The 27,579-nt window shown below is 51.1% G+C and overlaps 1 protein-coding gene across 1 annotated transcript in view; it reads right to left on the bottom strand.

The window, feature by feature from the left end:
• Window positions 1-27,579, bottom strand: part of RTF1 (RTF1 homolog, Paf1/RNA polymerase II complex component) — a 371,191-nt gene that overhangs the window by 25,063 nt on the left and 318,549 nt on the right. The window contains exon 17 of the mRNA XM_078659620.1: window positions 18,632-18,743. Within this exon, the coding sequence (XP_078515746.1) occupies window positions 18,632-18,743 (112 nt within the window). The remainder of the gene's footprint in view (window positions 1-18,631; window positions 18,744-27,579) is intronic.

The following is a 27,579-nucleotide window of genomic DNA, read 5'->3' as shown; positions in this document are numbered from 1 at the left end:
TGTTTACTGATTACTGCTGCAGGGATCCTCTCCATTACCCTCTGTAGTAGTTCCTGAACTTTGCTATGCAGGCAGTGCCTTTCTTCCTCTTGATGTAGACGTTTCTTTGGTTTTACTTCAGGTGACATCATTACCAGTTATATGCAGTAACCATGTTGATGATGTTTAGGATCCATGGTCGGTCGTGGTGAATTGAATCATTTGGTGGAGTAGCTTGCTCCTCTGGAAAGTTGCCCCCTTCCTCTGGCTCTGCCCTGAAAGGGCTGTCCTCATTGTGCTGGGAATTACCACTGCTGTTGAACACGTTGGTGTTAAGCTGGCCACTGGAAGGATGGCTGGGTGGGGCTCGCCTTGAAAGTTCCTCACCTTGGGTGCCCATGGAACTGCAATACCCCATGGTCTTTACAGTGTCATTATCCTTCTTAATTTGCTACAGTGTGTGGTCGACAGTGGATTCAAAAAGGGTGACTCTGGTCGACAGTGGATTAAAAAAGGGTGACTCTTCAGAAGGCTGTGTTTATTTTGTTTTCTATTTTTTTTCCTATTTATAATTTTAAAAAAAATCCATGTCAAACAGGATACGGACATCACATCACTAGGCATAATTGCTGCAATTCATATTTGAAATACACATAGCCCCTTGCATGAAAATGATTAACCTCACAGGGAAACTAGTACCGCTATAAGTTTTAGCACCCACATGTCTGTCGCTGTTAAAAGAACTAAAAACAAAAGCAGTCACGGAGAAAACCTCAACCTTACCCTCCCATCCACTAATACCCCCCACCCACTTTAGCATCCCCAACCTGCCAAAGCCTTCCCGAATCCCCTAAAACAATTCCCAAGTGTGATATCCACGGAGAAACCAGTTGCGGGGAACACCTATAAGGGGGCACTGGAGCACCGTAACCCTCCTAGTGAAAACAGGAGGTGGCTAAGCCAGTGTCATAGTATCCGTTCGCTTACTTGGGACCGCCCTTTGCAATTACCCAATCCTTAGCTCAAAGTAAACATTTCCAACACAATAGTAGAGATAACATTTTAATAGTGCATTTCAATTGCATTCCTAAGTGAGAACGCTGTGGTAGTGTGGTCTGCGAGCAGTAATCCAATACTGGTCTCCCCCTTTGGAGTCACTATCGTCAGCTATGCTGACGACACACAACTGGTGGTGACACTTTCCCACCCCAAGCTAGAGCCCTCTAATCTCCACGATTGCCTCTCCAACGTACATCAGTGGATGAGTAACTCCGCCTTGAAATTAAACGGCTCCAAAACGGAGATCCTGCTATTAGGACATGACACCACTAACCTCCCCTCCAACATCTGGCCCATCTGTATGGGTGATCCCCCCACCCCTAAGACGGAGGTCAAGAGTCTCGGAGTGTGGCTGGAGACTGATCTCACCTTCAGGACACAGGCAAGAAAGACGGCCGGCATATGCTACGGACTACTTAGATCTTGTAGGAAGGTAATCCCTCTACTGCCTTTCCAGTCGCGTCTCTTGCTGATCCAAGGCCTTATTTTATCTAGGCTGGACTACAGCAATGCTATATACCTAGGTTCTCCAGAATCCACTCTCCAGACTTTGCAAAAAGCACAAAATGCCGCCGCCCGACTTCTAACGAACACCCCGGCCAGAACATCTGCTAAGCCTGCACTAAGGAAGCTGCACTGGCTCCCTATCAGGGAAAGGGTCACTTTCAAGGCCCTATGTCTGGCCCACAAGGTACTCCATAACACCGGCCCCCCAATACTAAACAACTGGATTACCCCCTATAAACCCACAAGAGCGCTTCGCTCGGAGCATGGAAACTTCATCACGATCCCCAAGGTGAAGAAGGCACGTATAGGTGGCCGCCGCTTCTCGGTCAACACAGGAAAAAAATGGAACGCACTCCCCTTGAGCCTCAGAGCAGAACCAAATCTCCTGCGGTTCAGGAAAGCTCTAAAAACCCTACTTTTCCCCTGAGCCGTCATCTTTCCCGACTATTCCCCCCTGCGAGTTAGAGGTTCAGCGCTGGGATACCCTCGTGGTGACTACGCGCTCTATAAAATTATAAAATAAAAAAAATAAATACAGCAGGACCCCATCAAACAAGTTTAACACCTCACTTGCAGATGGTGCTTTCTATCCTTCATCTGTAAATTCGCTACTTCCTTCGGCACCAGTTCCCGCGGCAGCGGATGTAGGGCTGCTGCGTCTTGTCATTCTTTTAGCAAAGGTCATCGTTGCCTTCGAGCAAGTGAAAATCTTGTTTTTCCCTTTGTCCTCGATGCGCAGTCTTGCGGGGTACAGCATAGCATATGGAATTTTTGCTGCGATGAGGAGCTTCTTGACCGGTCGATACTCTTTCCAAGCCTCTTGAACCGCCAGGGTGAAATCAGGATAAAAGGCGAGATTGTTCCTCTGATGCGTGATGGTTCCCTTCTCCCGTGCTAGCCAGAGGTCTGTGTCCCGATCTCTATAATTCAATAGGCGGGCAATGATAGGGCACGGAGGGGCACCCGGAGGTGGGCGAGCTGCCAAAGAGCGATGTGCTCGTTCCACTATCAGGACCGGTGAAAGCTGTCCTGCTCCAAAAAGTTCTCGAAGCAGATTCTTAACAAACGTTTCCAATCTTCCAGTATTTGTGGATTCACGCAGGCCTGTAATGCGCACATTGTTGAGACGTGAGCTTGCTTCCAAATCTTCATTGCGGGCTTGGATGATTACCAGGACCTTCTCCACAGACGCCGCTTTATCCGTAACTCGCTGTAGACCATCCTCCGCATCGGATATGCGGGTCTCTGCCTCTCCCAGTCGCTGCGCATGCTTGTCCAACTTCGCTGACATGTGGTCCATACGTAAATTCAGATGGTCAATCTTACCATCTATGGTCTGAAGACTTGCCTGCACTGCCAGGAGCGTTTCGTCAATGTTAGAGAGTTGAGTGGCTGAAGCGTCCGCCTCAGAGTCAGAAGATGTATGCCGAGGAGCCCGGTTGGACTTTCGTGGCTCGAACGGGAGGAGCGGCTGACCGTGTTCAGATTTACCCATGATGATGACACAGCCAGTCGTGGTCGGAGCAAAGCCCAGACAGCAAAATAAAACGGAAAGTAAGACTCTCACTGTCAGCTGATAGGACACCGGGACCAAGCAATAAGGAGAAGGAAAAGCTGCGCAGATTGCTTAAAACCGCGCCCACCAGCGTGCCCCTAGATCTCCAACAGCGGCGCCACAGTAAAGATAGTGTAACAGGTGGTACAGCAGAAGTAGTGTTGGCCTGCACATAGCCAAAGGAATGACCCACGCTGCCCAATGGAGGGAGCACGTAGACACCGGAGTCCAACAGCTCAATGAGAGGGCTAATTTCACTTGGTCGGAAAGCCAGGGATGCAAAGTCACATCGACCGCTGACTTACTGATATTGGTCTCACTGCCGCACTAAATACCATTTTCAAAAGTCAAGGGGAGAGAGAGAAGCACTGCAAACCAGGAATATCACTGCTCAACCCAAGCTGCTTTACAGAGGCGCAAATTTTTCCTCAGGTCCATTTAAAGGCGTCACAACTCGACTCTCGGTCTTCACATCGGTTGGGAAGCAGTAAAAGCACCAGGGCATAAGGAACATGCTACTTACCAGTATGCATCTGGTCTTGGCATGTAGAGTTGCAGATTTCTACTCTTTGCATTAGATCGCCACCTGGTGTTGGGCTCGGATGACTGATGTTGTCGTCTTGGAAGAAGGCTTTGTAGTCACGAGATAGGTGATTCCTCCCTTGGCGATAGTGCGCATGGGCATCAGCTCCATCCTTAGATTGTTTTTCGCCATGATGGAGTTGGTAGAAAGAAAGAAAAGATGTCCATGCGTGTATATCTAAGATAAAACTGGAACAGATACAGATCCCGGGGAGGCGGGAGGATGTGTAGAAATCTGCAGCTCTACATGCCAAGAACAGATGCATACTGGTAAGTAGCATTTTCCGTTCGAGGCATATGAGCTGCAGAATCTACACTTTGCATCGATTGTGCAGCAGTGTCTCCCTTAACGGTGGTCACCTGTATCCGTTGCAGTAGTTTGAAAGAGTTTTGAGGACAGCTTGGCCTACTGTAGCTTGCTGCTTGGCTTGCACATCAACACAATAGTGTTCAGTGAAGGTGTGTGTTGTAGACCATGTTGCTGCCTTGCAGATGTCTTCTAGGGGAATGTTCCCTAAGAAAGCCATGGAGGCTCCTAGTTTGCGTGTGGAGTGTGCTCTAGGAGGAACTGTTAATGTGCGTTTTGCCTTGTGATAGCATATTTGTATACATTTAACAATCCACCTTGCAATTCCTGATTTAGAAATGGGGTTGCCTTAATGTGGTGGAGAGAAAGCTACAAATAGTTGCTTTGTTTTGCGAAAGGATTTGGTCCTATCGATGTAATAGAGAAGAGCTCTTTTGACATCTAGTGTGTGTAGAGCTCTCTCTGTTACAGAGTCTGGGTTTTGAAAAAACACTGGTAACTCTACAGATTGGTTTAGATGAAAAGGAGTAATTACTTTAGGAAGGAATTTAGGATTAGTCCTTAGAACCATTTTGTTACGGTGTAATTGTAAGAATGGTTCTTGTATAGTGAAAGCTTGAATCTCACTAACTCTCCTAAGAGAGGTAATAGCAATGAGGAAAGCTGTTTCCATGTGAGAAATTTCAGTTCACATTTGTGTAAAGGTTCAAAAGGGGGTCCCATAAGCCTGGTAAGAACGATATTTAGGGCGGTAACCTAGGATGAATAATTCTTTTTAATCCTTCCATAAAAGCTTTTATTGCTGGTACCCTAAAAAACGACATATGTTGTCTGTTTTGTAGATATGCCGCAATGGCTGCAAGATGTAAGCGTATAGAATGGAGAAGGTAACAGATAATATTTCGGATGGAAGCGTCTAAAGGATCAATTTTATTATTAGTGCAGTAAATGGCAAATCTTTTCTATTTAGCAGCATAGCAAGCTCTAGTAGTAGGTCTTCTGGCTTCTTTAATGATACTCATACAGTCTGGTGGCAGGTTAAGTTAACCAAACTCTAAGACTTCAGGAGCCAGATTGCCAGATTCAGTAGACTTGGATCTGGATGCCCGATGTTTCCATGGTTCTGCGTTGGCATGGATGTTGTCAGAGATAGTTTTTAGTGTGGAACTAGAGAGAGTTCTAGCAGTGTGGTGAACCACGGTTGGCGTGCCCATGTGGGAGCTACCAGGATCAGTTTTAGAGACTGTTGTCTGAGCTTGCGTGCCACTAGTGGTATTAATGGGATTGGCGGAAAAGCGCCCACAAATTTGCCTGACCAGTTTATCCATATCGCATTGCCCTTGGACAACGGGTGTGGAAACCTGGCGGCGAAGGTTGGGCAATTTGCGTTTTTGTGTGTGGCAAACAAGTCTATGTCTGGATGACCCCACTTGAGAAAGAATGGTTGAAGAACTTGCAGATGTAGTTCCCATTCGTGAATCTGTTGTGTCTGCCGACTTAACAAATCGGCTACCTGATTGTGAACTCCTGGAAGGTGTTCTGCAAGCAGATATATCTTTTGAGGAAAGGCCCATCTCCAAATGTTTTGTGCGAGCTGGGACAGCTGCAGGGAATGTGTGCCTCCTTGTTTTTGTATGTAGTACATGGCTGTCATGTTGTCGGTCCGGATTAAGACAGCTTTGTTTCGTATGTGCACTTGGAGGGACTTGAGTGCTAGGAAAATTGCCAGCAACTCTAGGTGATTGATGTGAAGCACCTTTTGTTGAGCGGTCCATCTTCCCTGAGTTGTGTGGTGGAGCAGATGTGCTCCCCATCCTGTCAGGGATGCGCCTGTTGTCAGTACTATCTGTGGAACTGGCTCGAGGAATGGCCGCCCTTTGGACAAGTTTTTGGTGTTCCACCACTGCAAAGAGCGATGTGTGCGGCTGTCCACCAACACCAGGTTTGTTAGTTGTCCTTGTGCCCGATTCCACTGATGTGCTAGACATTACTGCAATGGGGTAATTTGCAGTCTTGCATATGGTACAATAAAAATGCAATATGCCATCATGCCTATTAATTGCATGAACACTCTGGCTGGGAGAGAGTGTTGGTTTTGAAACCTTGTAACGAAGGCTTGAATGCTCTGTATCCTGGCTGGACTGGGATAAGCTAGAGCCGTATTGGTGTTTATGGTAGCCCCTAGGTATTGATGTACATGAGAGGGCTGGAGATGTGACTTGGTGAAGTTGATTGTAAACCCCAAGTTGTGCAGTGTTTGAAATGTGTGTTGGACACACTGATTGAATGACTTGGCTTTTATGAGCCAATCGTCTAAGTATGGGAAGACGTGGATAGGTTGTCTTCCGAGATGTGCTGCTGCTACTGCTAGGCATTTTGTAAACACTTGTGGCGCAGTTGTGACCACGAATGGAAGGACTTTGAACTGATAGTGTTGTCCTTCTAGTACAGATACTTCCTGTGAGAAGGATGTATGGGAATGTGGAAGAAGGCGTCCTTGAGGTCTAGTGTGGTTAGGAAATCGTTGTGTTGCAACAATGGGAACACTTGTTGTAAAGTGATCATGTGAACATGATCTGAGTGTATATACAGATTGAGATGTTTTAGGTCTAGAATTGGTCTTAGTGTTCCGTCCTTTTTGGGTATCAGGAAATAGAGTGAGTAAAACCCTGTTCCTCGATGTTCTAACGGAACTAGCTCTATTGCATCTTTATGCAGCAATGAGAGAACCTCTTGTTGGAGCAGCGTTAGATGTTCTGTGGACATTGTGAAGCTGTCTGGGTGGTATATGTGGAGGGGTAGCTGTAAGCTCTAGGCAGTAACCATACTGGATAACTTGTTCTACCCACTTGTCTGTTGAGATGTGTTAGACGGGGACCCTGAGGGTCGGCCGGATACTGAGGGAGAGATCCCCGAGTGGGACCGTCTCCTGCGATCGTACAGACAAGTTACCTCCCTCCCCACAAACAGGCACCACACCAAGTCGAGTTCAATGCTTTATATAAGGTTCTTAAGGCAAGGATATCAGCGATACAGGATATCTCGGACCCGGGGGTCCTCTCACTTCTAGTCTCTGTAGGGAAAAAGGGGGTAGCGGGACAGTCTTGGTACCGGATCGGTACAGGTAGTGGTAAGAGGCGAGCTCACAATCCTCGAGCTGGAGTGTCTGTGGATCGGGCCGCGGCAGCGCCAGCAGGCCAAGATGATAGTCTCCCTAGGTAGGGAGCCGCGGCAGCGCCAGCAGGCCAAGTCGATGGTTTCACGAGGCAGAGGGCCGCGGCAGCGCCAGCAGGCCAAGTCGATGGTTTCACGAGGCAGGGGGCCGCGGCAGCGCCAGCAGGCCAAGACGATGGTTTCACGAGGCAGAGGGCCGCGGCAGCGCCAGCAGGCCAAGACGATGGTTTCACGAGGCAGAGGGCCGCGGCAGCGCCAGCAGGCCAAGACGATGGTTTCACGAGGCAGAGGGCCGCGGCAGCGCCAGCAGGCCAGTCACAGAGGAGTTCTTCTCGGGTCTCTCGACTCCAGGATACAACTGGTTTCCTGGTCTGGTCCGGCCCCAGTTATAGGTCTGGTCCCCTTTGATGTCCGGACCCTCGCGCCTGGGGGGGCCGGGAGGTCCGGGATGAGGGAGTCCAGACACCCAGCAGGGGGGTGGAGCCAGCGCCCAGGCGGCCGGGGGTGATCGACACCTGGCGGAGGAGAGCCGTTGACGATTCCTTTCTCCCATTGACTCGCCAAGTGGTCACTCTGCCTCCCGGGGGGAGGTTGGTGCCTCGATGTCGGGCCCGGCCGGGCCCAGGGTGAGGGTCGAGTTGAGGCCACGCGGCCTCGTGCTGTAGTGGCCCAAGATGGCGGCTGGGCCGAGGCCGTGGTGTGGATGGTGACCCGGGCCAGCTGGGTTCGGAGCTGGTGTCTTGTGGGTGAGGAATTGCAGTGTACTTCGGGTGGTCGTCGGGGACTCTGGCTGGGGATGCCGGGGGAGCCAGGGTCCAGGTCCCATTGCGGGGAGGGGGCAGCCCGACCATGCGGCCTGTCCAACATGCGTCCCCCCCAGCTGAAGGCGGGGAGAGTCAGCCATCTTCCTGGGGACTCTCCTCGCTGAGGCGGAAAAAGCGTGACAGGCCGTCGGCGTTGGCGTGGTCCTGGCCTGGACGATGTTCCACCGTGAAGTCCATCCCCTGCAGGGAGATGGACCAGCGCAGCAGCTTCGGGTTCTCCCCCCGCATTTGCATCAGCCATTGCAGGGGTCGGTGGTCTGTTTGCACCCGGAAGTGGGTGCCGAAGAGGTATGGCCGGAGCTTCTTGAGTGCCCAGACTACGGCGAAGGCCTCCCTCTCAATGGTGCTCCAGCGCTGTTCTCGGGGCAATAGGCGTCTGCTGATGAAGACCACTGGCTGGTCGATCCCTTCGGCGTTGAGTTGGGAGAGGACGGCCCCCACACCATGATCGGAGGCGTCCGTCTGCACAATGAATTCCCGGCTGTAGTCGGGAGCCTGGAGAGCACGGGGGCCGTGCACATGGCGGTCTTTAGCTTTTCGAAGGCCGATTGGCAGTCCGGGGTCCAGTTGACGGTTTTGGGGCTCTTTTTGGAGGTGAGCTCCGTGAGGGGCCCCACGATGCTGCCATAGTCCTTCATGAACCGCCGGTAGTATCCGGTGAGCCCCAGGAAGGCCCGGACCTCTGTTTGGGTCGTAGGGGGTCGCCAGGCCTGGATGGCAGCAATCTTGAGTTGGAGAGGGGCCACCAGCCCGCTTCCCACTTGGTGTCCTAGGTAGGTCACGGACCCTTGGCCCACCTGGCACTTGCTGGCTTTGATGGTGAGCCCGGCTTGCTGGAGGGCGTGTAGAACCTCCCGCAGGTGGCGGAGGTGGTCGGTCCACTGGTGGCTGTACACAGCAATGTCGTCCAGGTAGGCGGCGCTGAAGCCTTCCAGGCCCGCCAGTACCTGGTTTACCAGCCGTTGGAACGTTGCCGGGGCGTTTTTCATGCCGAAGGGCATGACTTTAAAGTGGTAGTGCCCGTCTGGGGTAGAGAAGGCGGATCGTTCTTGGGCCCTAGGGGTGAGGCCGATCTGCCAGTAGCCCGCTGTTAGGTCGAAGATGCTCAGGTAGCGGGCGGCCCCCATCCGGTCAATTAGCTCGTCTGCCCGGGGGATGGGATGAGCGTCGGTCCGGGTAACTGCATTCAGCCCCCGATAGTCCACGCAGAACCGGAGCTCAGGGGCAACGCCCGGGGCAGCTGCCTTGGGAACTAGGACGACTGGGCTCGCCCAGGGACTGTCTGAGGGTTCGATCACTCCTAGGGTCAGCATTTTGGACACCTCGGTCTGGATGCAGGCTCGTACCCGGTCTGGTACGCGGTACGCTCGGTGTCGAATAGGAGGGCTGTCCCCGGTGTCCACATCGTGGAGGCACCAGGGGGTGACTCCGGGGGTGAGGGAGAACAGGGAGGCGAACTGCCTCAGGAGCGTTTGGCAGTCTTGGTGTTGCTCCGGGGACAGGGCCTCGGAGAGCTGGACCCCTTCCACTGAGCCATCCTGCTCGAGGGCCCTCAGTAAGTCCGGAAGGGGTTCAGAGTCTTCTTCTGTCCCATTATCGGTAGCCATCAGGAGGCTGAGTTCGGATCGCACAAAATGGGGTTTGAGCCTGTTGGCATGGAGGACCCGTAGGGGGTTCCGGGCAGTCTCCATGTCGATTAAATAGGTGACGGGCCCCTTGCGTTCGATTACCTTGAAGGGCCCGGACCATCTGTCTTGGAGTGCACAGGGCTCAACCGGGGACATCACCCAGACCTGTTGTCCAGGTTCGAACTCAATGGAGGACGTGTGCTGATCGTACCACCTCTTCATGTCCTCCTGACTGGCCTCGAGGTTGGCTTTGGCGGCGTCTCGGAACCGCCGGGTCTGGTTGCGGAGAGCCAGGAGATACCTGTAGATGTCCGGGGGAGTTTTCTGGGGAGGCTGCTCCCAACCTTCCTTGACTAGGCTGAGGGGGCCCCGGACGGGGTGCCCGTACAGGAGTTCAAAGGGGCTGAAGCCGAGGGACTTCTGCGGGACCTCCCGATAGGCAAACAGGAGGCAGGGAAGTAGCACGTCCCACTGGCGTCAAAGGGGTTCTTCTAGACCCATAATCATCCCCTTGAGGGTGCGGTTGAATCTCTCGACCAGTCCGTTTCCTTGCGGGTGATAGGGGGTCGTGAATTTGTAGGTGACCCCGCATTGTTGCCAGAGGGACTTCATATATCTGGAGATAAAGTTCGTGCCCCTGTCACTGACGACCTCCCGGGGGAACCCCACCCGGGAGAAGATCCCCATCAGGGCCCGGCCCACCACGGGGGCCGTCACGGTCCGAAGAGGGATGGCCTCGGGATAGCGGGTGGCGTGGTCTACAAGGACCAGGATGAACCGGTGTCCTTGGGCTGTTCGAGGGTCGAGGGGCCCCACAATGTCTATTCCCACTCGTTCAAACGGGGTGGTGACGACAGGAAAGGGTTGTAACGGTGCTTTGATTTTTCGGCCACTTTTTCCGCTGGCCTGGCAGGTGGGGCAGGCCTTGCAGTGGTTGGTGACATCCTTCCGCATGTGGGGCCAGAAAAAATGGGTCACCAGGCGGTCGTAGGTTTTATCCTGCCCCAGGTGTCCGGCAAGGGGGACATCGTGGGCTAAGTTCAGGAGGAAGTCTCGGAAGCGAAGGGGCACCACCAGCACCCGACTGGCCCCTAGTTCTGCAACTTTCTGCTCGCTGTAGAGCAGGTCTTGGTCCCAGTAGATCCAGTGGGCCCCCGAGGTATCCCCGGTGCTCTGGGCCAGGGCTTGCTGCCGGAGTCCTACGAGAGAGGGACAGGTTTTCTGTTCGGCCCGGAATTGTTCCTGCGTGGGGCCTCCCTCCTGCCGCCATTGTGCCAGGTCAGGGACGTCCCGAAGCTGGTCGGATCCTTCTTCGGTTTGGGTCAATGGACTGGCTTCTGGGGCGGCCTCCTCGGGGATGAGCGCGGGAGGAGGTTCTGGCCACTCGGGCTCTTCTGGGCTGGGGACCGCGCGGGCGGTCATGGACCTGGTCGTGACGCAGACCCATTCGGGGAGGCCGAGCATCCCCAGGTGCTCCCTCCGTTCGACAGCTGCCCAGGGAGAGCTTTCAAGGTCGTTTCCTAGGAGGCAGTCCACGGGGGCATCATCGCGGACAGTTACTTTTAACATCCCTGTTACTCCTCCCCACTCGAAGGGGACGCAGGCCATGTGGCATAGGCTTTCGGAATTGTCGGCTGATCGGACAGGGCAAAGAATGTTCGGCAAGATTTGGTCTGGAGTGACGAGGTGGCGTCGGACCGCCGTTACACTGGCCCCGGTGTCGCGGAGGGCTTCCGCCCGGCGGCCATTAATGTTGACCCATTGACCGTACTTCTGGGTGTTGGCGGGAAGGGGGGCCCGCGGAATCATGTCTCTCTCCCCTAAGCAGACCAGTGCCATGGCGGCGGGTGCCCATTCAGAGGGATCGGTCTCGTACTCTTCCTGGTCTTCCGGGATTAGTTCTTCCCCTAGGGCTGCCGCTGCAACTTGGCGGGGGGTAGTGTTCGGATTCTTTGGGCAATTGGGATCACTGGCGTAGTGGCCGGGTCGCTGGCACCTGTGGCACGTAATGTTGGCCCGGAAACCGGCCCGGACGGCAGGGCTTCCTCGGCCAACCGGGGTCGAGGGGTTTCTGGGGGGTGACGAGGGGCCGGGGTCTCTCCCCCGACCCTGACTTCCTCCTCCCCCTCGGGGGCGATACGGTCTGGATAATTCGCTGGGTGCGTTCCGGCCAACTCGGGTGCTTTCCCACCGGTCGGCTTCGACGGCGAGTTGTCGAGGGTCGGTTAGCTTACTGTCCAGGAGGTGTTGCCGGAGCTCCACGAAGCAGTTGTTCGACAGGTGCTCCCATACGATAAGGTCAAAGAGTTGTTCGTAGGTGGTTACTTTGTTGCCCTTGATCCACCCCTCGAAGGCTCGGCTAAAAAAGTTCACGTACTCCACCCAAGTTGTACCCGGAATCCGTTTGCAGTCGCGGAACCGTTGGCGGTACATCTCCGGTGTGAGCCCGTATCGAGTGAGGAGGGCGGCCTTCATGTGGTCGTAGGAGGTCATCAGCTGGTCCGGGAGTTGTAGCAGGGCGTCCCGCCCTTCGTTGACAAACCTCCCCCATAATCCGGCTCCCCAATCGCTTCGGGGAATCCGGTGGGAGGTCATTGCCACCTCATAGGCTTTAAACCACTGCTGTATATCATCGTTCTTGTGGTATTCCCGGATGACATCTTTGGGGATGTGAACCTTGGGTTCGGTCGAGGCAGACGGGGTCGGTCGTTCGGGGAGCCCGAGGTCTTTATTCTGTTTCTGGACCTCCAGTGTTTTGAGATTGCGCTCATGTTCGTACTCTAGTTTCTTTTCCTCTAGCTCTCTCTGTCTTTGCTTGTCTTCTCGCTCTTCCCTGAGCCGTAAGTGTTCCAGGGTTATTTTTTGTTCTGCCAGCTTGAGTTCTCCATCCAAGCGGAGTCGGGCTAGTTCTAATTCGTGGAGTCTGGTTTTTTCTCTTTCTCGGATCTCTTCCAGGGAGAGACCCGCTCTTTCTTTAGTTGGTGCGGGGCTCGTCTCGGTTGTTTGTGTTCGGGGTACGGCCGTACCCGTTTCCGCCCAGGCTTCTAGGGCTCGTTTGAAGTCTTCCTTCGTACTCAGACCCGTGGTTGGGAGACCAAGTTCCATGCAATATTGCTTCAGTTCTCGGTGGTTGTAATCTTCCAATTTTTCCATCTGGAATTTCTCCGTTGTTCCGCTCTCTGTTGTCATGGTGGTCGTGTGTCGTGGGTCGGGTGACTTTCTGTACGATTTTGCGTAGGTTCGGATCCCGTCGCTGGCCACCAATGTTAGACGGGGACCCTGAGGGTCGGCCGGATACTGAGGGAGAGATCCCCGAGTGGGACCGTCTCCTGCGATCGTACAGACAAGTTACCTCCCTCCCCACAAACAGGCACCACACCAAGTCGAGTTCAATGCTTTATATAAGGTTCTTAAGGCAAGGATATCAGCGATACAGGATATCTCGGACCCGGGGGTCCTCTCACTTCTAGTCTCTGTAGGGAAAAAGGGGGTAGCGGGACAGTCTTGGTACCGGATCGGTACAGGTAGTGGTAAGAGGCGAGCTCACAATCCTCGAGCTGGAGTGTCTGTGGATCGGGCCGCGGCAGCGCCAGCAGGCCAAGATGATAGTCTCCCTAGGTAGGGGGCCGCGGCAGCGCCAGCAGGCCAAGTCGATGGTTTCACGAGGCAGAGGGCCGCGGCAGCGCCAGCAGGCCAAGTCGATGGTTTCACGAGGCAGGGGGCCGCGGCAGCGCCAGCAGGCCAAGACGATGGTTTCACGAGGCAGAGGGCCGCGGCAGCGCCAGCAGGCCAAGACGATGGTTTCACGAGGCAGAGGGCCGCGGCAGCGCCAGCAGGCCAAGACGATGGTTTCACGAGGCAGAGGGCCGCGGCAGCGCCAGCAGGCCAGTCACAGAGGAGTTCTTCTCGGGTCTCTCGACTCCAGGATACAACTGGTTTCCTGGTCTGGTCCGGCCCCAGTTATAGGTCTGGTCCCCTTTGATGTCCGGACCCTCGCGCCTGGGGGGGCCGGGAGGTCCGGGATGAGGGAGTCCAGACACCCAGCAGGGGGGTGGAGCCAGCGCCCAGGCGGCCGGGGGTGATCGACACCTGGCGGAGGAGAGCCGTTGACGATTCCTTTCTCCCATTGACTCGCCAAGTGGTCACTCTGCCTCCCGGGGGGAGGTTGGTGCCTCGATGTCGGGCCCGGCCGGGCCCAGGGTGAGGGTCGAGTTGAGGCCACGCGGCCTCGTGCTGTAGTGGCCCAAGATGGCGGCTGGGCCGAGGCCGTGGTGTGGATGGTGACCCGGGCCAGCTGGGTTCGGAGCTGGTGTCTTGTGGGTGAGGAATTGCAGTGTACTTCGGGTGGTCGTCGGGGACTCTGGCTGGGGATGCCGGGGGAGCCAGGGTCCAGGTCCCATTGCGGGGAGGGGGCAGCCCGACCATGCGGCCTGTCCAACAAGATGGAATCCCAGACAGGTAGGAACTGTGTTAGTCTGCCCCCTACAGGAGTGGAATGTTGTTGGGGGAGCCGAAGGAAGTCACTGTTTTGTGTTGGGAGAGGTTTGATTATTGTTGTTTCCTCGACCTCTTCCTTTGTTGTTGTTGCCTCTGTAGCCCCCTCCAAAGTATCCTTTATTAGAGGACGTTTGTCTATTTGTTTTAAAGGAAGCTGAATGGTCTGCTCCAGCTTGTTTGGAGCCTCCTCTGTAGAAGGAGCGACGAAAGGAGCCTCTTGCTTGGGCGGACTGCAGAGCTCCCATAGACTTGTCTGTGCCAGTGTCTTTTTTCATTTTTTCCAGTGCTGTGTCTACTTCTGGACCAAACAATTGTTGTAGGTTGAATGGTTGATTTAAGATAGTAGTTTGCACCTCTTGCTTAAATCCTGAAATGCCTAGCCACGCGTGACATCTAAGGAGGACACTGGTGTTTATTGCTCTGCATACAGTGCCTGCTACATCTAGTGCACATTTAATGGAGGCATTTGATATAAGCTTACCCTCTTGTAGGAGGTCATCTGCTTGTGCATTATACTGGTCAGGTAGATGTTGTAAGAGCTTCTCTAGCTAATCATAGTGAGCCCTGTGGTATCTTGCGAGGAGGGCCTGTGTGTTAGCGATGCGCCATGTATTGCTAGCTTGGGCAGCTATTCTTTTTCCTGAAGCATCTATGATCTTTGATTCTTAATAAGGAGGTGGTGTTTCACCTGATGTTTGGAAATGTGCTCTTTTCCTAGCGTTTGAAACTACTAAGGAGTCTACAGGTAGCTGTCCTTTAAGGTAGGCAGGATCTCCAGAAGCTGCTCTGTACCGGCCCTCAGTTTCGTGGACTTGGAAGGCTCGGAAGCAGGCTTTGTTTGTTTCGGCATTAAGGGTATTGGCCTCGGAGTGGAAACTGTTTTCAGGGTATCGGAAACCGGCTTTGTTGTTTTCGGAGCCGCTTTGTCTCTCGGAGTCGACAGTTTCGGAGTGTCTTTGGGAACCGGGACCTTTATGTTTCGGTGCCGAGGGAGCAGGTGGTATCGGCACATCCGGTTTGCTCGGTATGGAGTTACCGGAAGGCTTCATTATTTTCTTCGGAGCCGGGCTCGATGGCGGGGCTTTCAAAGTGTTTTTTCGGTCTCGACTGGGCCCCGCAGTCGAAGTATTGACCTTTACCTTCGATTTTGGTGTTTGGGGTGGGGTAGGGGCAGTGGTACTCACGCGTTGACCTGAAGGTATGGAGTCATCTGCCTCGGATACGATCTAGAGATCATCGGTATCTTCCTCCGGGACACATGGACCTTTGTCGAAGATATCCACTGGTTACGGCGCTGATCTCTGCATGTCGCGCAGACGGTCCCTCCGATCCCGAATGGTCTTTTTCGATCGAAAGGATGCACAGGCTGTGCAACTGGATTCGTCAAGCTGTGGCGATAGGCACAGGTTACAGACCTCGTGATGGTCACTGTGTGGAAATTTTGCTCCACACTCGGGGTATCTTTTGAATGACATCCTTTCCATGAGGTGTAGGCCTCACGGCGTGGGTAGGCTCAAAGGCCCGCGTCGACGACCGGAATCGAGCTGACGAAGTCTAGTCGATGTTTATTGGTATCGAAAGTTGTTTGGTGAAGTTTGAAGAAATGTTTACGCGTCAAAGTACTTGAAGAGTAGATTTCGAACAGGAGGGGAAAAGTTTCATCCGAACCCAGTGGCGGAAAAAAACAATCTAAGGATGGAGCCGATGCCCATGCGCACTATCGTCCAAGGAAGGAGTCGCCTATCTTGTGACTACAAAAACTTCTTCCAAGACAACAACAACATGCAATCATCCGAGCCCAACACCAGGTGGCGATCTAATGCAAAGTGTAGAATCTACAGCTCATATGGTTCGAACATCGCTATTTTCTCCTGTCAGCCAGTGTCACCGCCGTTCACAATGGAATCACCCGCAGGCACATGCATGTAGCAGTCGCAGGCAGACAGCAAGAGGTCTCCTGTGCACGGGCGGCACACTTCTGCACTAGCGAGGTGAGGCCGCCACCCTCGCACCAGTGATGCACCGGGACCCCTGCAGATAGGGTCTAGTCAGTCCCCGGCGGCCCCAGACCGCAGCTGCGAACGCCGGAGGGTAGAATGGCACCCCACGCACCCGCAGGCTGCGAGGTTGGCAAGCCAAGGGCGACTCACTCCCACAATCCGACTCCTCACAGCGGCAGGAGCGTACCGTCCCTCAGCTCGCGTCCCGCAGCACCACCTGGCCAGGATCTAACAGCGCCGCGCCCCCCACAACAAGCGCAGCGCAGCTCCAGCGCCCACCGCGGCCCACACCAGTACCCACCACCAAGGCTGGTCACAGCTCACCATGTTGCCGCCGCAGGCCCGGGACCTCGCCAGCCGCCGATATGTTGTAAAGTCCACTCAGGCGTCCGCAGCTTCTTGTAATGTTGTGCCACACAGATTCCCATGCGTTTATTTCACCTGTTAGCTCATCCGCTCTCACAAGCGAGAGCGGATGTGCAGGATAATTAACAGATTATGGGCTTAGCCAGCGGAGCTGCTCTACAGAGCGGCCATCTTGCCTGTCCACCCTCTAGCGCCCCCCGAGAAGGCTGTATTTATGATGTGCACCTGAACTTAATTTCTAAATCCAGACACCAGCAGCGAGGTGTGTCGCCTCATAGATGTTCCAGTTACCTACTGGCTGTATTTGTCGCACTCAGTCGATTTCAGGCATGTGTTGGCTATTGCTTTGCCTTCTTGTATCAATGCAGCTCCCTTCTTTTGATACTGCTCAGGGAGATGTTTTAGGAGTTCTCCAACCTCCTAGCCATTTAGGTGCACGTCGGGCATCCTCCACTGTATCGCAGCCACCCTTTTCAGTTTATTGGCCAACGATCTCCACTCTCTTGCTTTATTTCTCTAGAGGGGGTCTGGTGGATGTTGGGACATTCACCCTCTTTCCTGCCATGGCCACAATGATGGAATCCTCCACTGCCTTGCTCTCGGTCCAGACAGGATATTATGAGGACTGTTTATATTTCTTCATAATCACTATTACCATCTTGCAAGATGCTGGCTCCCTAAAGGCTTTCCTCCCTTGGCAGCATGGGGAGGTATGGGTTTTTGCTCTGGGATGTTAGTGTTTCTAGGAGGAAACAAGCTTGTGTCCTCGCTTTCTCGAACTGTACCCCCGTACTTCTCTACCACCCTCTTCACTACAGCGTTATACATCCTGACGTTGTCAGGTGGCATAGGTCTCGAGGTGTATATGTGTCAAAAGCCTCTTCTACTGAGACTGTTTCGAGGTCCTGCCACTGTTACTTACCGCTCTCTGCGTCCTGAAAATTCCCGAGTTCCTACGTATTCTCCTCCTAGAGGAACATCTGCCTTCTCTTCTAGTGGTTCGGGAGTAGTTGGTGTCTTGAGCTCGCCCTGCTAGTCTTTCTGCCTGCTCTTTAGCCTTGGTGACCTCAAGGTGATTTTGAATTCCTTCACAGAAGCCTCAAAATTCTTCTACTGTGCTATTTTGGCTTAGAGCTTCCTCTTCTTTCTCTTGATTTTGAGGGCCAGCTCCTTAGCATCAAGAGGCTTCGACACCCTTTTCTTCAACTCGATGGCCCTCTCCTTCTCTCTCACGCCTTTCGATGTCAAAGGCTTCTCTGAGGGGCAACCTCCATAGGTGTCCATCTCTCTGGACCCATGGGGTGTTTCTTTGCATTTCGACTTTTCTTCAGTCACCAAATGCTTTGACACCAAGGCAGTGTTAGATGGCTTCGAATCCATAGTCCTCAGCTCGGCCCAAGAAGGTTTCATCTATGGCACCGGTTGTTTTCGATGTTCCCCATCCCTGGGTTTCTTTGTCGGCTGTTTTGCCTAGACTTTGCCAATCTCTTCCACCTCAAGGTCAGGTCATTCTGTCTGGGCCACTTCTGCCTCCTCAGCGTGGTCCTCGTCATCACTAGACAGGCAGAGGTCCCCAAGTAATTGGCTGCCTTCATCTCCCTGGTTCTCTGGTGTTCATGCCACTGCCTCTCTCTCTCGCTCTCTCTCAAGGTTTTAGGTCTAATCTTGCAGTACGCTTCACAACTCCTTGTGACGTGGTCCTCCGGTAGGCAGAGGTTACAGCCCTGTGACTTTTCAGTGGTACGTGGAGCAGAATCTAAATGGAGCGTCCTCCATTTCCATGTGTGGCTTTCTCACCCTTTCCATGCATTCTCCAACTGCGTGTTCGATGAATTAAGTGGTCTATAGCTTTCTGTTCATGCTTCAATGATCCGACGTACCAATGTCCCCACTCAAAAAGAATAATCATATTTCCAGATCACAGCTTTGTGTAGTCCCATAAACTTGAACAGGAAAGTGAAACATAACTGGTTAATCTTCTGAGACTAACAAACTAATTTTGAAAGAACATTTCTGGTCCTAAACACTAGAAGGCACAATAGTGCATAGCTCTACAATGGGTTCACAGTGCGAAATATGATAATAGTTATCTATGAAATCTGAGCTAACAGGTGCTCCCTCCCCATACCACTTGAATAGCAGTCATAACTCACCTGAGCTGGGAACTTGCAAGTCTATTTTTACATCAAAGTCGTGCACTTTAAAAAGGTCCTCTGAGAGGTCACTATTGGATTTAGAATTCAAATCTTTATCCTTGCCTGGACCCTGAAAATGAGAAAAATACTGTCAGTGGAGTTGTGAAAATGCCCGACATCAGTCTACCTAGGATAGAAACTAAGGTAAAGGTAACCTTCACTGTGACTCTTTAACTCCTACTCTATAGGACCTCCTTATTTAACATTTCAGTAGGCCATCACATATTAGCAGGGACAGAAATTACTCTTTAGAGGGGTAGTCGTGATAAATCTGGGAATAGGACAGTATATGGACTCAGATTAAGGAAGGCACTTTAAAGTTAACTATCCTACACTACAATCCCCTTTGTATCTATTCTTCAACAAGTTCTGGTAATAGCAATAGGTCTGGCTTTTAAATGTAGGTGCCTCCTAAGTCAGCGACAGGATTCAGAGTTCAATAAATCATCATACGAGCACACATTCACTAATTTGAGCACATATTCATCCACCCACTAATTTTTGCACTCAACCATTTGAGCAACCACAAGATGCTCTCACAAACTTAACGATTAATGCAAGATAAATTAAAAGACTAAAAGTGGAAAAAACAAACATGGGCCCACCTAAATAAGGCAAGCAGGATTTGCAATAATAAATAACATTAAACAAAGAGGCAAGTGGCCGTTTTACAATTGTATTGTATATGGTGTTTAATTGTTTTGCTGTCCCAGCATGGCAGTCACAATTAAAACCAATAGGTTAGTGATCTTGGAATAGTAAAGCAGTGAAACTATAAACAATACCATTCTATGATGGTGGCCAGAGCTAAAAGCTGTGGCCTTGAAGGATGCAGTGCACTGCATGTGGAAGTAAATGGCAAGCTGTAGGAAAGTGTCCTTTTTTGACATGGTCACCCCCACCTTTTGTCTGGTATGTGATGTGATTTTCACTAGAAGTGCGCTGGGCTCCTATTAATCAGGTCCACAGTGCCAGATCTCTTTGCCAAAACTGTGCAAGTGTACCCCAAATGGCAATGCCTTTAGCACCCTCTGTAAGTCTCAAGTAAATGGTACCTGTTACCTAGAGCCTTAGGTATGTGCTACCCTAAGGGACCCCCTCATCTCAGTCATGCAGACCGACATTGCAGGCAAAAGTGAAAACACGAGGTGAGACACAGCCCGTGTGGCATGCCTGCAGACAGTGCATGCAGTATAAGAAAGTCACAGTATAGGTAAGTCACCCCTACAGCAGGCCTTACAGCCCCAAGTCAGGGTGCACTATCCTACAATGTGTGGGTTAACCCATGAGCCCCTGTGCTGGTCAGTTCCATTTACTGCCAGTGTAAGTGATCAGGGAAGCCATTTTCAAATGTGCAGGACACTGGTAAAATGAGTTCCCCAGCTACATAATAACTTCACTGAGACCTACCAACTACTGGAGTGCTCACGGACTGGTCTTAGCCAGCCTGCTACCATAGACTAGTTTCTGACCCCAAGGTGTGAGAGCCTTTGGTCTCAGGAGGTCAGGAACAAAGCGTGGAGGGCGTGTACGACTCTGCAGCTCTACATGCCAAGAACAGATGCATACTGGTAAGTAGCATTTTCCGTTCGAGGCAAATGAGCTGCAGAGTGTACACTTAGCAACGATTGTGCAGCAGTGTCTCCCCTAGCGGTGGTCGCTTGTATCCGTTGCAGTATTTTGAAACAGTGTACTAAGGACAGCTTGGCCCACTGCAGCTTGCTGTTTGGCCTGCACATCAACACAATAGTGTTTAGTGAAGGTGTGTAGTGTAGACCATGTTGCTGCCTTGCATATGTCCTCTAGTGGTATATTTCCTAAGAAAGCCATAGAGGCTCCTAGTTTGCGAGTGGAGTGCGCTCTAGGAGGAACTGTTAGTGTACGTTTAGTTTTTTGATAGCATATTTGTATACACTTTACAATCCACCTGGTGATCCCCCCTTTAGAGATGGGGTTGCCTTTGTGTGGGGGAGAGAAAGATACAAATAATTGTTTTGTCTTTCTAAAGGATTTAGTCCCATCTGTGTAGTATAACAGGGCTCTTCTAACATCTAAGGTGTGTAAAGCCCTTTCTGCAACAGAGAATGAGTTTTGGAAAAACACATTTAGCTCTACAGATTGGTTAAGATGAAAAGGCGTGATAACCTTTGGCAGAAATTTTGGATTAGGCCTAAGAACCACCTTATTAGGATGTATTTGAAAAAATGGTTCTTGTATTGTGAATGCTTGTATTTCACTAACTCTTCTGAGAGAGGTGATGGCAACAAGGAAAGCAGTTTTCCATGTTAGGAATTGCAATTCACACTTGTGTAAAGGCTCGAAAGGGGGGTCCCATGAGTCTTGTAAGGACAATGTTCAGGTTCCATACCAGAGCAGGTGGTAACCTAGGTGGGATTATTCGTTTTAATCCTTCCATGAATGCTTTGTTTGCAGGTACTCTGAAGAGAGATAGATGTTGCCTATTCTGTAAATAGGCTGCAATTGCTGCCAGATGCAGGCGTATGGAAGAATAAGCTAAATTGGACCTTTGTAGTTGTAAAAGGTAACAAATGATATTTTGGATGGAAGCATCCAGTGGATCAATGTGATTATTGTTACAATATATTGCAAATCATTTCCACTTAGTGGCATAACACGCTCTGGTAGTGGGTTTTCTAGCTTCTTTAATGATGTTCATACAGTCTGGTGGTAGGTTTAAGTAACCAAACTCCAAGACTTCAGGAGCCAGATCGCCAAATTCAGTTGGCTTGGTTCTGGGTGTCTTATTTCTCCATGGTTCTGAGTTAACAGGGAGGGTGTGAGCTGTAACTTACTTATGTGGAACCAGTGAGAGATCTAGTAGTGTGGTGAACCACGGCTGTCGTGCCCATGTGGGAGTTACTAGTATTAGTTTGGGAGACTGTTGTCTGAGTTTGCGCACTACTAGTGGAATGAGTGGGAGAGGCGGAAAAGCGTACGCAAATCTGCCTGACCAGTTCATCCATATCGCATTCCCTTCCGACCGTGGGTGTGGAAACCTGGCGGCGAAGGTTGTGCATTTTGCATTTTCGTGGGTGGCAAACATCTATCTGTGGATGCCCCCACATTTGGAAGAATGGTTGAAGAACTTGTGGGTGTATTTCCCATTCATGAATCTGTTGTGACTGTCAACTCAACAGATCTGCTATCTGATTGTGAATTCCTGGAAGGTGTTCTGCTGTCAGGTGTTTGTTTTGAGGAATGGCGCTTCTCCAAATGTTCTGCGCGAGCTGGGACAGTTGCAGAGAGTGTGTCCCCCCCTGTTCTTGTATATAGTACATGGCGGTCATATTGTCCGTCCGGATTAAGACACCTTTGTTTTGTACTTGCAATTGAAACTTTTGAGTGCTAGGAAAATTGCTAGCAGCTCTAGATGGTTGATATGGAACAGTCTTTGTTGGTTGTTCCATTGGCCTTGTGTGGTATAGTGTAAGAGATGGGCTCCCCATCCTGTGAGGGATGAGTCTGTTGTGAGCACTATCTGTGGAACAGGCTCTAGGAACGGCCGTCCTCTTGTCAAGTTTTTGGTGTTCCACCATTGCAGAGAGCGATATGTACGGCTGTCTACCAACACCAGGTCTGTGAGCTGACCTTGGAGCCTGATTCCACTGTTGTGCTAGACATTCTTGTAATGGGCGCATTTGCAATTTTGCATGTGGAACTATGAAGATGCAAGATGCCATCATGCCTATTAGTCTCATGAACACTCTGGCTTGGAGAGACTGCTGGTGTTGAAAGATGGAGACTAAGGTCTGAATGCTCTGTATCCTGGCTGGACTGGGATACGCTAGAGCTGTAAATGTGTCTATGGTAGCTCCTAGATACTGAGGCACATGCGAAGGCTGCAGGTGCGACTTGGTGTAGTTTACTGTGAACCCCAAGTTGTGCAATGTTTGAATTGTTTGATTTGTGTGTTGGACACATTGACTGAATGATTTTGCTTTTATGAGCCAATCGTCGAGATAAGGGAAGACCTGCATCTGTTGTCTTCTGAGATGTGCCGCTACTACTGCTAAGCACTTTGTGAACACTCGTGGTGCTGTTGTGACCCCGAATGGAAGGACTTTGAACTGATAGTGCGGTCCTTGTCTGACAAACCTTTAATACTTCCTGTGAGCAGGATGTATAGGAATGTGAAAGTAGGCATCCTTTAGGTCTAGTGTTGAAAGAAAATCGCCTTGTTGTAGTTGTGGGAGTACTTGTTGCAGAGTGATCATGTGAAAATGATCTGATTGTATGTCATGGTTGAGGGGCCTGAGGCCGAGAATTGGCCGTAGTGTACAGTCCTTCTTGGGGATTAGAAAGTACAGGGAGTAAACTCCTGTTCCCTGTTCTTCTAAAGGAACTAATTGAATAGCATCCTTTTGTAGAAGCGCTAGAACTTCCTGTTGAAGCAGAGTCAAATGGTCTGTAGACATTGGACGCTGCCTGGGTGGTAGGTTTGGGGGGGTTGCTGTGAGTTCTAGGCAGTAGCCATGTTGGATAATCTGTCTCACCCACCTGTCTGTTGTGATGGAATTCCAGACAGGTAGGAACTGTGATAATCTGCCCCCCACAGGAGTGGAATGCTGTAGGGGAAGCAGAGGAAAGTCACTATTTGGGAGTGGAAGAGGAGCGGTTGTTGTTACCTCTACCTCTTCCCTTATTATTATTGCCCCTGTATCCTCCTCTAAAGTAGCCTTTGTTAGAGAAGGTAGGTGTGTGTTTTGAAAGATGATGTTGTATCTGCATTGGTTTGCTTAGAGACTCCTCTATAAAAGGAGCGGCGTAAAGAATTTCTAGTCTGTGTGGATTGTAATGCTCCCATAGACTTAGCTGTGTCTGTCTTTTTTCATTTTTTCTAGTGTAGTGTCTACTTCCGGCCCAAACAATTGGTTTTGATTGAAGGGCGGGTTCAAGATGGTAGTCTGCACCTCCGTCTTAAACCCTGAAATGCGTAACCACGCATGTCGTCTGAGTATAACACTAGTATTGACTGCTCTGGATGCTGTATCAGCTACATCTATTGCACATTTAATTGAGGCATTGGATATTAATTTGCCTTCTTGTATGAGCTCTGTTGCCTGATCTTTGTATTGATCTGGGAGGTGCTCTAACAGTTTTTCTAATTGATCGTAGTGAGCCCTGTCATAGCGTGAGAGCAGGGCTTGTGTATTTGCTATGCGCCATATATTTGTAGCTTGTGCAGCAATCCATTTACCGGACGCATAAATAACCTTGGATTCTTTGTCAGGAGGGGGCGTGTCACCAGAAGTCTGGGAATTAGCTCTTTTCCGTGCATTGGACACTACTAGGAGTCTAGTGGCAGATGTCCCTTAATATAGACTGGATCAGATGGTGCTGGTCTATATTCATTTTCTATTCTTGGATTTAACACTCTACAACGCACAGGGTCTTTAAATATTTCCGGAGCATGTTCTCCTTTGATCATGGGTAGTATTTGTGTAGACCTTTGTGACTGCTCAAATGTATCTAATAAAAAATCCTCCTCAATGGCATCAGAGTGCATTGTAACCCCGTGGTAAAGGGCAGCTCTATTTGAGAGGTGATTAAACCCAATGCTATCTTCTGGAGGGGAAGGTTTCGTTGGGTAGGACTGAGGATCAGGAATGTCAGGCACATTATTTGCTGGGTACTCATATATATCTTCATCTGTAGCATATGTATCTGGGTTGATACCTTCATCTACAGGGTATGTGTGTGGGTCTGGTGTGTCATCCCCCCCACCTATATCATACTCATCATCAGTGTGGTGTGATGATGCAGGAGATTGAACAGGAGAAACTCTTGGTGAAAAGTAAGGAGGGATAGATGAGGAAGAAGATAAAGGAGAGGAAGGGTGTATTGGCGAAGTTGCACAATCCTTCTTTTTGGCAGGAACCACAGGTAGAAGTTGTGTGTCTGCTGGTCTCTTTTTGTGAGGAATAGCTTCCACATGTCCAGTTTTGGGGTTGATATAGACCTTCTTTTGTTTAGGATCTGGTCTAAACAGTTCTTCTTCCTCTACAACCTTCTTCGGTGTCGATTTTTACGGTGCCGATAGGGGTTGTTTTGTCTTTTTTGCTGTAGGAGGCGTTACAAAGTCCCGTGGCAAATATTTCAGTGCCGCAGGTGGTTTTGGCTTGGCAGGCTTGTTAGAGTGTTTAGGTGCCTCTGAATCAGGCCTTGGAGTCTTTGGTACCGAGGTTGGAGTTTTTGGAGTGGAAGCAGGTCTCGTTGGCTTTGAGATGTCAGACGATGGCTTTCCATCCTTATTCTTGGTACTGGAAGGTTTCGGAGCCGGAGCTTTTTGCGGATCTGGTACAGTTTTTGGCTTCGGCACCGGTGCATCTTTAGGTTTGGGTGCCGAAGGATCTTTGTCTTTGGGCACCGAAGGGTGTTTTGGCTTCGGTGTCGAAGAATCCTTCGGTGTCAAAGGATGTGTGTGCTTCGGTGCCGATGGAAGAGGTGTAATTGGCACATGTGGCTTGGTCGGTGCCGAGGCACCGGAAGGCGTAGTCGTTTTCCTCGGAGCCGAGCCCGAAGGCGGGACGTCCGAGGGGATATTTCGGTCTCGACTGGGCCCCATGGGCGGAGTGCTGACCGTTGCCTTTGGCTTGGGCAGTGTCTGTCGTGCAGGGGCAAGACTACTCACGGGTTGACGGGATGGAATAGAGTCATCTGAGTCCTCTGCCTCTGATATGATCTGAGGATCAGGCGAGTCTCCCTCGGCGGCGAGTGGAGCCTCGTCCTCGGAGATGTTTTCTTCGAAGATCTCCTCCTCGAAGATGGCCTCCAGTGCTGGGGCCGTTCTCCTCATCTCGTGTCGACGTGCCCTCCGATCCCGAATGGTCTTCTTCGATCGGAAGGATGCACAAGCTGTGCAGGTCGACTCGTCGTGTTCCGGTGATAGACAGAGGTTGCAGACCTCGTGATGGTCGTTATGAGGGAATTTTGCTCGACATACCGGGCATCTCTTGAATGTAGTTCTGTCCATGAGGCGTAGGCCGTACGGCGCCGATAGGCCCAATGGCACGCATCGACGCACCGGAATGTAGCTGATGGTGTCGAAAGTAGTCTATTCGATGTCGATATTGTTTGTATAAAGTTTTTACGCTTCGAAGTTGCTGGAAAAGTTTTTCTAGCCGAAGCGGAGAACTTACATCCCAGTGGCGAAAAAAAACAATCTGAGGTTGGAGTAGATGACCATGCACAGTATTGTCCAAGGGAGGAGTCACCTATCTCGTGACTACAAAGACTTCTTCCAAGAAGACAACAACCTGCAATCATCCGAGCCCAACACCAGGTGGCGATCTAATGCTAAGTGTACACTCTGCAGCTCATATGCCTCGAACACAAAATGTCAGTCTGCCATCTTTGTGATGGCAAACTTAGGAACTCTGGGACAGGGTTATGTCAACTTCCCACAGGAAGTGGTCATAAAAGGGGTGTAGTGGTCCCAAGAGTACTGTGCCCATTGGCTACTACCCCCACACTACCCATAGACACCAAAATCTAGTATTACGGAGAGTCCCTGGCATCAGGAGAATCGGATCCGACAGACCAAAGCCATAAAGACCGAAGAGTTGCAAAAAGCAAGAACTGACTTGGCACCAACCCTGCCAGCCTGTCTGCTGTTTCCAACAATTGTACCAATGTCCATTCACCATGCAAGTTGCTGTGCCTCCAAAAGCATTGGAGGGCTACCAGCACTTCTGCCAAGACTCAGAAAATCCTGTGTAACAGCGGAGCCGCTCTGCCACACCTTGCAGGTAGATAGGAACGAACTGTGAGGGCACCAGACCACGTAAACGCCACTGTACACATCGCGTAAAGCCTTAGTTGAAGTGCGCCCACGGTGCCACCATGGTCCCCAAGCCCTCCAGAGAAGAAGCCAACCTTGGGTTTGCCAAAAGGGTACCCCTCAAAGCCACCTGCAGCCTCTTTATGACACCCGCCCGAGTCCTCCTGGTGACAAAAACCCAATGCCTAAGGACACGTTTGCACTCACCACCCATGGAACAGAGGACCAAGGGTGTCCCCAAGCATCGTGAGGCCTGAGGCCCCCCTTCCCCCAGTTGGTTCAGCCGGACTGATCCCCGTAGACTAATATTGGGCACCTGTTGCAGCATTGCACCTCTTAACCAGACCGCCCCAGTGCCGCCTGGTGTGACCTCTTGGTGCTACCTTGGACATTGCCCCATACATGCTTAAAATCCAGGAGACTGGTCTTGTAAGTTGCTGTACTCTACCTGTGAGAAAGTGTATTTTTGCATGGTTGGCCCACACTTTTTGCTTGGTTTTGATGTGGTTTCAAATGTAGTGCACAGGGTCCCTGTCAATCAGATCCCCGCTGCCAGTGCTGCTGCCCTAAAAACAAATCCCCAATTGGCACTTCTGCCGCATGTAAGTCCCTAGTAAATGAGATCCTGAGTACCTAAGGCCTGGGAGCTAAAGATGGTCCCCTGTGAACCCCCACACTGGGGACATGCCACTGTTATTGCATGCTTCTGTGAGGGGAAAAAACAAAGTCGACATGGCACCCTGCCTGGGTGCATGCCAGCTAGCATTGTCTGATGGTATCGATAAGTCACTCCTCTAGCAGGCCTCACAGCCCTAAAGCAGGGTGCACAAAACCACAGGTGAGGGCATATATGCCACTACAATTTGGGGTCCATTCCTTAATATTGTATGTGCCAGTGAAACCATAGAGAGTACATGGTCTGGAAACTCGACAGCTCAAATTCCACAGCGCCATGATGGCTCCACTGAACACAGAAGTGTTTGGTACCAAACTACTCCTCTCAATAAATATACACTGATGTCAATGTGTGATGTATTGCACTATGTACCCAGAGGGCACCTCAGAGGTGCCACCTGAAAACCTGCCAACCCTAGTGTGGTTTCTG

This window comes from Lissotriton helveticus, chromosome 9 (assembly GCF_964261635.1).
Source record: "Lissotriton helveticus chromosome 9, aLisHel1.1, whole genome shotgun sequence".
Classification (NCBI taxonomy): domain Eukaryota; kingdom Metazoa; phylum Chordata; class Amphibia; order Caudata; family Salamandridae; genus Lissotriton; species Lissotriton helveticus.
This window is presented reverse-complemented; position numbering and strand designations above follow the sequence as displayed.